The following is a 9728-nucleotide window of genomic DNA, read 5'->3' as shown; positions in this document are numbered from 1 at the left end:
GTATTGTAGTCGGAGTCCTGGCTCTGGCTCTCGGCTATGGTACTGAAAATAAGAATCTTAAAGCTACGCATTTCCTGCAACGTCGGGCGGCTGAGGAGAAAAATTAATATTATGTTAATAGCGGGCGAGTTTTTCGTTTCCGCTAATTTTTCGTAAGTTAATATCGCCACGTAATTGCGTCGTTGGCTGCATCGGCCGCTGCGATTGTTGAACTGTAAATTAGTTGAATGCTGGTTAATTCAAGGAAGGCGGACATGAAATCGGGATCACCTCTTACAAATTAAAAGTGCACAATAATATTAAATGAATATATTATCTGCCTAACTTATACAAATATGCTTACATTTGCCAGCGCTCGCAAGATGTCCGTCTACACACAACCAAGACAAGAGAAGAAGTGAAGACGACTAAAAAATTAACAAAAGAGCGTATCTTTTCACCTCTTTAGATCATTTTGTTATATTTCTTTGCACTCAAAACTCAAACAGAGAAATTATTATTTTACGGTTACATGATAAAACTATATTATTCAATTTTTAATTGTCTCTTCTTTATAAATACTGTTTTTTAAGCCTTTTCGTAATATAGCACTGGGGACGCTATACAATGAACATACTAATGTCCAAAAATAGATGATCAATGGAGAAAATTCGCAAAAAGTAACATTCTCTGTGTAAAAAAGGATATACCTGAACCTAAAATCTTCTGGAATGCTGTTACGATGTTATAGATACATGCGATATTGAAGGAAATAACTATTCGAAGAACTAGCGAAATTTGAACTGTCAGTGATTTCTTTTCCCTACACCAACTCTTCTGGTAAAAGAGTTGCTTCTAAAGGAGGATTAATAAAAACCAAGATTAGAAATAGGCTGCCATTATATACTATAAATGAGCTCATTTTTTCGGGTCAGCGTGTCACTTTTCAATGTCCTGAGCGTTATATATTATTGCCAAAAAGATTACTACTACAGTGTGATGCTAATGTTAAACTGAGCTACTACTACGACTATTACCACAACTCTACACCGCAATTATTAACGTTCTAAAGTATAAGATTTCCTATTATTGTTACTAATACTACTAGTCAATAATTTTTGCATTTTATTTAACATTTTGCATATGTTCTACAATAATTTTGAGTAAAAATCTACAATTTCGCATGACAGCAACGATGTGTTTAACCGTTCGCAACAATGTTCTGGATGTTTCCTAGAGTATCTTTGAGTTTTATTCTCCCCAAGGAAGTTTGTTTGCTCTCACCTTGTAGAATCGTAAACAGTAAACAATCGCGGAAATGCGAAGCAGTGTTTCTGTTTTGGTCTCAGGTTGTTGTTATGACAGTTAAGAGACAACGCAGGGACTCATTCCAAGATTTTAGGGAACCGTGTTCAGTGCATGCGAATTTCGTTATGTGAAAGGTGTATAGTTACTATCTTTACAGAAATTCGTAATAATTTCTGAGGCATTAAAAAAATGATGGCATTAAACCGCAATCCTGTGCCAATGAACGCCGCATTGTTTGTTTTATCTTTACATGGCAAAGGAAGGTCTAAACTCAATATATTTCACTCAAGATATTACAGAGTCGAAGGGAGAATCAACGCTCTTAAAAATATTTTGGGTATGTATAAATACTTTTTGTATGTAATGTCAGTAACAGTGAATAGTAACATTTAAAGAAGTGAGTTCAGCTTCATTACTATGCCCCAGCTCTACCTACAATATTTGTAGAATTTTTTAAAAGGAATCTTGAGCAATGGAGCAGTTTCATGTGTGTTGTGATGTATCAATTTGAATATCAACTAGTCACTCGCATTTATATACGTAGGTTGCCTAGCTTATTTGAACTTATTTGCTGTGAGTCTGTTGGCCTTCTTCTGTGTGGCATAACTTGTTCAGTAGATACTTAATATGAAACTAAAATTCATCTACAGTTTGTCACACATAGTACCCATATGCCTGTTTTTAAGTTCGTTGTAAATGTTACCATTTTATTACTTAGGTTTCTTTTTGGCCTTTATTTTTTAATGAAAACAGTTTCCTATGTAAGAGGTAACAGATTTCGTGTTTCAGATTCCTATATGTGCATCGGATGTGTTGTACTATGACACAATAAGGTCCCCGACATCAAAGAAATAGGTCTTGATATATATTTGCGTTAAACAAGTCTACTGTGACGTAGTAGTGCATATGGAAACACACAAACTAGTAGTATTGACAGTTTATAGACCACCAGCAGCAGACATCTTAATCTCCAGAAAATATCTGGAGTCTAAGGTTATGCAGGCTAGGAATATTGACTACTGTTTTCTGTCATATAGTACTGATTGAAGACAGAGTTATGTTGATCTGCGTATTATGTAACTTCAGCGAGTCAGGTAATGGAACAAAAATTATTGTGTCAAAGAATTAGAAACAGTGACTTTATCAGTGAGTAGCGAATGGGAAGAGACTTATGAAGCAGACAGCAAGTTCCTGGGCTGGTAATGTTGACGTGTTACTATATGTAATTTATATAGGTACAATAGTAATGTGTCAAAGTTATGTGGCGACAGCAGTAATCCACTTAACCACAGTGGATGAGCAAATGCATCAGTGATTACACAAAAGTATCTTTGCTGCAATTAGCGTGTTTACAGGTGTTTCATCTCATTGTTGGCTTGTGTTCTGATTAGCTGAGCAGTTATTTTATGTGGACAATATAACGTATTACCTCCCATAGTTAGTTTGATGTGTAATATTTATTTTTCTGGTATTTGACGGTCCCAACCTTTTTCTTTCTTTTTTAAAATATCATACGCCTTGGTAATCAGTTGAGACCAGTAATGACAGCATTTCAATGATGTGAGCCTGACATATAGAATGCGATGCCTAGTCTGCATTCATAAGTATGGAGTTTCTATCAATACTTTTAAATATTATGTGTTAATTTAGTGTCCAATGCAATTTTTGTTCTCTGTTTGTTTGAAGTATTGTTGTCTAATTGATTTGTTGCTGTGTTGAATTATACTAAACATCAAGTTCAGTCTTCCCCTCCCTCCACCCAACTATAGAGTTCATTTAATGTATGACCTACTCTTACCTCAAATATATAATTGGGCCTAGGTGACAGTATTGTTTCTCAAATTGGACAACATAACCCTTATGCTGTGAACAGGTGACCATAGAGTTGTTGAGCTTCTTTCTCATTTCTTGGGCTTGACTGTTGGCCTTCCTCATCCTTGCTGTGCTAACTGTCAACTACAGTTATACCTCATTTTTTTCTAATACTGCATTGGCTAGAAAATTTAAGAGTTCCAAAGTCTTCTTCTACCATTATTATGTCTTAGTGTTGTTGCATCTGAAAACCTGCTGCTATGATTGTGTTAATTTCCATAGAATATAATGTGGTGTGCCCATTTTAGTATAGTGACAGCTTGTTATTATATACAGTGAGGTTTTGGGTCAGACCCCTATTTGGCATGAAGCATGTTGATTAAAAGTTCTTGCTACATGAGAAACAAACCTAGGCCTATACTTTACTCTTGGAATTAGACCATTGCTACCATCCTGCAAATATTAATTTCTTTATTTCTGTTGAATTCATTCATAGTTCCCTGAGAATTTATTGTACCTTTCTGCACTGTTTTCTGGAGTCAGTATATGACAACTCTTTTAGGAATAATTCCAAAGGGCTTAGGTGAAGTGCACTGAATGCGATTTAAGTTGAGAGGCATACAAGACTTCTTTTGTCCCACATGAATAAATTTATCCATGATACAATAGCTTCATCTTGTTTCACATTTTATATGGACTTAGAATGTCCGTTCATTCAGGTGCCCACTTAAATAGTGTCTGATTTATGGACATCGGTCTTCCTTTAAGCTCCATATACTTTGATTTTGTTTTGCTACCAGGAATCACACATTTCAGGGCATTTATCACAATTATTTTCTATTGAATCTTAACTGCTAGCATGCACTAAAAGTAACAAGAAATATGGTGAGTGTGTTATAGCTCTTGTCAGTTCTTACTTATTTTGTAACCTTTCAGCAGTGGTTCTAAGTTAGCATCCTAGATTCAGAACCACGTTCACAATCCTTGAGACACCCCTCTGCCTTATCTTTGGTAGCATCTTCTCCCAGTCTTTAGAATAACCCAATAAGCAGTAGTACAACATTATTGGGCAGCCCAGATCCCACATTCTTCTAAAGAATGAGGAGCACCATAAGTTACCAAATGCTCATTATATCTTTCACATCTCTCAGTATATGCTCATTTTTCATCTCATTAATTGCATATAATGTATATTTCCTTCCCTGATCATTCCTCTGGTGTTCCACTGTTACAACACAGAATTACTACTGGTGTGTGTGCTGATTACAGTAGGCTCAGCATAGAACACTTGACTTATATGATTTAATTTTTAGTAATTTGTTGATGTTATCTCATTATAATGTTAGTACAGTCTAACAAGAAATCAGTGTGTATTCACAGTCATAATTTCTGAAACACTGGTATGTTAATCACACATCTGAGTGATTTTTGTGATCTTTAACCTCCTGTTGGGAATTATTAGTGACCCCACTGTACTTCTACTTCCTGTTATCATTTGACATGTTACAGTTGTGTAAAGGGTTCATCCTTGCGCTGAATATGGCTCCTGCAGACAGATCACATTGTGTTTTCGCTTTTGCATCTTCTGCAGCACTGTGGGTTACATACAGCTGTGCAGTTCATGGCTGTATGATTAGTGATGGGTATGAAAAGAAATTGTTATTGTCAAAAGCCACAAACTGAGCGTAAACTAGTCCCAAATCAAATCTTCCTCTCTTATTTTGCACATTTAACTAATTACTTCATTATGTTTCACTAGGCCAGTTGATTGATACATTGCTTTCAACTGAATTCCACATACTAATTTTGGAATTGGGAAAAAATTAAATCTCATTTTGGGATTTCCCACACATACACTAGAGGTCTCAGTGCTACATTACAGATTATACAATTCCGTTAGTCTAAACAAATGGAACATTTCATTTACAGCTATCGTAAAATTGCTAAGGGTTGTCCCTCGTGTCTTAAGCTCCTGGAATGAAACTCCATTTTCTGTTTTAGAGCTGATAGCCGTCTATGTTTCTACACTTATATTTACATTCATACTCTGCAAGCCATCTTATGGTACGTGGCGGAGGATACGCTGTACCATTACTAACCATTTCCTTTCCAGTTCCACTCATGAATAAAACGAGGAAAATCGACTGTCTATATGCCTCCAGATGAGTCCTAATTTCTTGTATCTTATCTTCGTGGTCTGCACAATGTGTGTTGGCAGCAGTAGAATCGTTTAGGAGTCAGCTTCAAATCCCAGTTCTCTAAACATTCTCCATAGTCTTCCTCAAAAAGAATGTTGCCTTCCCTCCAGGGATTCCTAGTTGCATTCACGAAGCATCTCTGTATCACGTACATGTTGTTCGAACCTAACCAGTTACAAATCTAGCAGTCCACTGAATTGCTTTGATGTCATCCTTTAATCAAATCTGATACGGATCCCAAACATTTGAGACGTACTCAAAAATAGGTCACACCAGTGTCCCATTTGCAGTCCCCTTAATAGAGGAACCACACTTTCCTAAAATTCACCCAATAAACTGAAATTAACCGTTTGTCTTCCCAGCCACAATTCTCACATTCTCATATTGCTTTACAGTGTTATGCCCAGCTATTTAAACAACATGACAGTGTCAAGCAGGACAGTAATAATCCTGTATCCAAAAAATTACAGGTTTGTTTTTCCTAATCACCCACATTAACTTGCATTTTTCCACATTTAGAGCTAGCCACCATTCATCGCACCAACTAGAAATTTTGTCTAAGTCATCTTGTATCCTCCTACAGTCACTCAACTTCGACACGCACCATAGACTACAGCATCACTTGTGTCTGGCCGAGTGTCAAACGCTGCCGTGTTAGGAGGGTGTGGCCCTGCGTAACTGTCAGTACACGTTATGTCAGTCTTGATAGCACAGTTGCGAGGGGTAGCGGGAGGTAAACACACGGAAGCTCAATTGCTGGGATTGCAAGCAGATTTGGCGCACTTATTGACCTTGCTTTGTCCTTGCTGTTGTGTCTGTAATTCCTTTGCTGCATCGGAGAGCCAGAGCTGTGTTTCGTGAAGCCGGAGGGAGAGCTCAAAGTTTTCCTTGCATAGGTGAGCGACGTGTTCGAGCTCGACAAGGCACTTATGCATGGTTTCTTGTAATGTAATCGACAGAGACAAGCATGTACGAATGAGATGAGCCCAGACCGATTCTCATGTGGTGGGTTGTACGATGGAGCACAGGGGAAGTGAGTCTTGGACGGATGGTGAAATACAGTGTTTCGCACTAGGTCCGGTGAAAGTTTATGGTGTCACAAGCAGTCAATGCCTAGTATAGATTTGTCAATTTCGCACACTAAAAATGTCCACCCGAGTTTATGGAGAGTGAGACGACGTGTGAGGTTGAACCCGAGCATTGTAGTTTAGTGGAATTCACGGCTTGCAGTGAAGTATGATGAGGGCAGATGTTTGACAACGCTAAGGATGTGGGCAGCAGTGAAACATCGGCACCTGTGTCCACTAGGAAAAGGTATCCCGACGAAATGTCTTTTATGTAAAGTCGTCCACAATTATCTGGTCATTCCCGGACAGAAAGGAGCACTGGGGGAGGGGGGGGGGTGCCTGTCATGTTGTGCGCAGGAGGCGGCACCCGAACCTACCTGCGATTGGCATTTGGGAAGTAGCAGGGTGGTCTGCAGTTTTGTGCCGCCTAACCAAACCGTGTGTGGAAGGAACAGTACGGGTAGTGCAGTTGCATTTCCTGTGGAAAGTTCGTTGCCAGTGGCGGTGGCCGAGGTTCGGTGGCCGCAGCAGGTTCGGTTGCAGCAGGGGGCGTGACCATGGGAAGAGCCGGTAACGTTCCAGTTGCTTGTTCACTGCTTCCCAGGGTGAGCAGCACAGTACGGCCCCGGCCGCGTCCGGCCGCAAGGCGATGAGCCTGAACCTGAGACTTGTCAAGTAGGCAGTGGCTGGCAAAATGGAGCAGTGATGCGTTGTGTAGCTTGTCAGCTATTGTCATTCCTTGCTCGACAGGTTCAGGAGACCTCTGAGCCAGAGCAAAGCATGTGAGGAGATAGTTTATCTGACCAGATGGCGAGGAGAGCTCTCTCAGAGAAGAGATCGGCACTGACCAGGGCATGTAACCTTCTCCAGAGCTGGGAAGGTTTGTTGTTGCCTAGTTGCTCGACGTGGAGCACTTGCCATATTGCTGCCTCAGTTGAGCGTGCAAGCCGACGAACTGTCTCTTTGGCTAGAGTGTACCGGGTAGATGAGTCCCGGACGTCGACCAGGTCAGCAATCAAGTCCTCCTGGTCGTGCAGGTGGGTGATGAGGCACAGAAACCTGGTTGACTCGTCGAGTTTGTAATGGTCGAACACTTCGTCCACAATTTTGAACCAAGTTGTTGCTCTGTCGGGATTAAACGGTGGAAGCGTCAGTAAACGTTGTAGAATGTTCGGAAGAACAGGTTGAGTTGAGTTTGTCTGGGCACTGCCTGAATCGAGCTGTTGTTGCTGTAGTATTCCAGGAGAGTGTGCCTCCAGGGGATGTGGCAATGACGGCTGTTTGGGTGGCAGCATGAAGGTGACATGTTGTGGTTGTGTGCGATCCGTAGCAACGCGGAAGGCCGACGCGGATGAGACACTGTAATGTGTCGATTGCGATTTCGGAAGCTCAACACGTTGTGGGTGTGCTCGAATTGATGCGATGCGGAAGACCGACACTGATGAGGTGCCGAGAACGGTAGCATAAGTTCGACTGGAGCCAGCGCGTGAGCGACAGGTGAGAAAAAGTTCAATGTTTTAGTCTGCGGAAAGCTCAACGTTTGATCAGAGCCAGGGCCACCTGTGTTGCAGGGAGGCTGCGGAGGTGCAGGCTATCCAGAAGCACTGTGTGGGAAATGATGTCAAACGTAGGACGGAATGTACGAATGTTCACTGTTCATAGTCACTCCACTCAAAACAGTGTGCGGATATGGTGAATGTCGTGGCACAAAACACTGAGGCGTAGCAGTGGGACGGAGGTGGAGGTCGGACACAGATAAAAATTTATTGTTCGTGTAGCAGTCCGAGGTGTCGAAGTAGGAAGGCATGTGCCGATGCTGAACCGAGGGGGGGCGTGGGTGTGGTCGAATGCTGAGGAGGTTGACCTGTGAACGAAGCAGTTCTGGCCACGTGGCAGGTGTCCGCATCATACGGCACAGATTGCGGTGTAGCAAATCGTTGTCATGGCGGTGGTGGGTTGTCCAACGAAGCATTTGCAGAAATCGGCATTGGTCCTGCACTGCACGGAGATCCGTAAGAGGTAATTGCACAGTTGATGAGGGAGGGCACATGTGGAGGGAACAAAGGCATTTGATAGCTGGAGTCATGCACACTCCTAACCTCACTTATTGTTGCAAGCTCGAAAACGTCCGGCGAAATTGTCGAGTGAGAGGCATCGTGTTGCAGTCCTGGTGGGTGTACATTGCCCGCAACACGATGCATGTCGATCACAAAATCCGGCGTTAGGCCAAAGTCATTGTTCGAATGTTGTGTGGATGTAATACACGCGAAACTAATCGAACATGGAGGCCACAGACACAGTGACACAGTGAAACGGCGAAAACGGAACATGTGATAACTCGGGGTCACCAGTGAGGAGGAAGTCCGGGTCGGTTTCACCAAACAACACTCCCATTTTACAGTAGTTCATTTATTCATCTCTTTACACAAGCAAGGCTTACACAGCACTAACATGGCGGCACTGCACAAAGGTAATGTTTCAGATTGATTCTAGTGTTGACCTCATCGGCGCCACAAAGCAAAACATTGTTTTCTCTTATATGGAATCAGGACTTAATTAGGGGCTGATGTTCTGTAGTGGTCGCTTTCTTGTGAAAGAGAATGACAGCAAATATCGATATTTAGCACAGCGTGTCAGTGTCACAGTCATCATTGGCTTGTCTTCTGGATGACAGATTTGTTGTTAGAAATTATTGCCACATCCTCTGGATAATGTCCTTTGACCACAGTATCAACAAGTCGCAGATTAAATCAGTCAACTCATAGGTGCATACGAATCACCACAATGTTTGACACATGTGAGAGTGTACAGAAATACTGGAAAATGTATATCGGTGGTACTTGTAGATGGACATCAGCTATCCTGTAAAAGCTGACATACAAAGTTTCTAGAGGCAGTGTTAAGTAAAGAAAGTGGAATGTACTGCAGTCCATTGTTCCTCTAAAGATTGTGAAGACAAGATTAGATTAACTGTAACATGTACAGAGGCACTGAAGCAGGCATTGTGTTTGAACTCTGGACACAACAGGAGTAAGGAGAAACCCTAAAATGTGGTACAATGGGAAGTATCATCTGCTGTGCGCTCTACAGTTTTTTGCAGAATATGGATGTAGATGAACATGCACTTAACAAAATGATCACATCTCTGTATTTGACATCCTATAATCTTTCAAAGCTCATCCTTCGGGCAAATTATGCCTCCACACTCTTCATTCAAATCATCCATCTTAGCTGTCTTCACCCATTCCAACATCACAAATTCCCATCCTGCTCTCAAAAAGTATCATTATCATCTATGTTCAAGTGTTGCAAACAGTTTGCAGCATTACTGGTTTACATATTATAGTTCTGTGCATGACCACTC

At 41.3% G+C, this 9728-nt stretch overlaps 1 protein-coding gene across 2 annotated transcripts in view; it reads left to right on the top strand.

The window, feature by feature from the left end:
• Positions 1 to 1192: 1192 nt before the first annotated feature.
• LOC126334573 (transcription termination factor 5, mitochondrial) overlaps positions 1193 to 9728 on the top strand; it is a 53097-nt gene continuing 44561 nt past the window's right edge. The window contains exon 1 of one of the 2 annotated variants that reach the window (XM_049996959.1): positions 1193 to 1624. In XM_049996959.1, the coding sequence (XP_049852916.1) occupies positions 1477 to 1624 (148 nt within the window). In that variant the 5' untranslated portion in view covers positions 1193 to 1476. The remainder of the gene's footprint in view (positions 1625 to 9728) is intronic. The other variant, XM_049996958.1, reaches the window with a different exon arrangement.

The sequence above is a fragment of the Schistocerca gregaria genome, chromosome 2, assembly GCF_023897955.1.
Source record: "Schistocerca gregaria isolate iqSchGreg1 chromosome 2, iqSchGreg1.2, whole genome shotgun sequence".
Classification (NCBI taxonomy): domain Eukaryota; kingdom Metazoa; phylum Arthropoda; class Insecta; order Orthoptera; family Acrididae; genus Schistocerca; species Schistocerca gregaria.
Note: the sequence above shows the minus strand (reverse complement) of the source record. Positions and strands in the feature narration are given on the sequence as shown.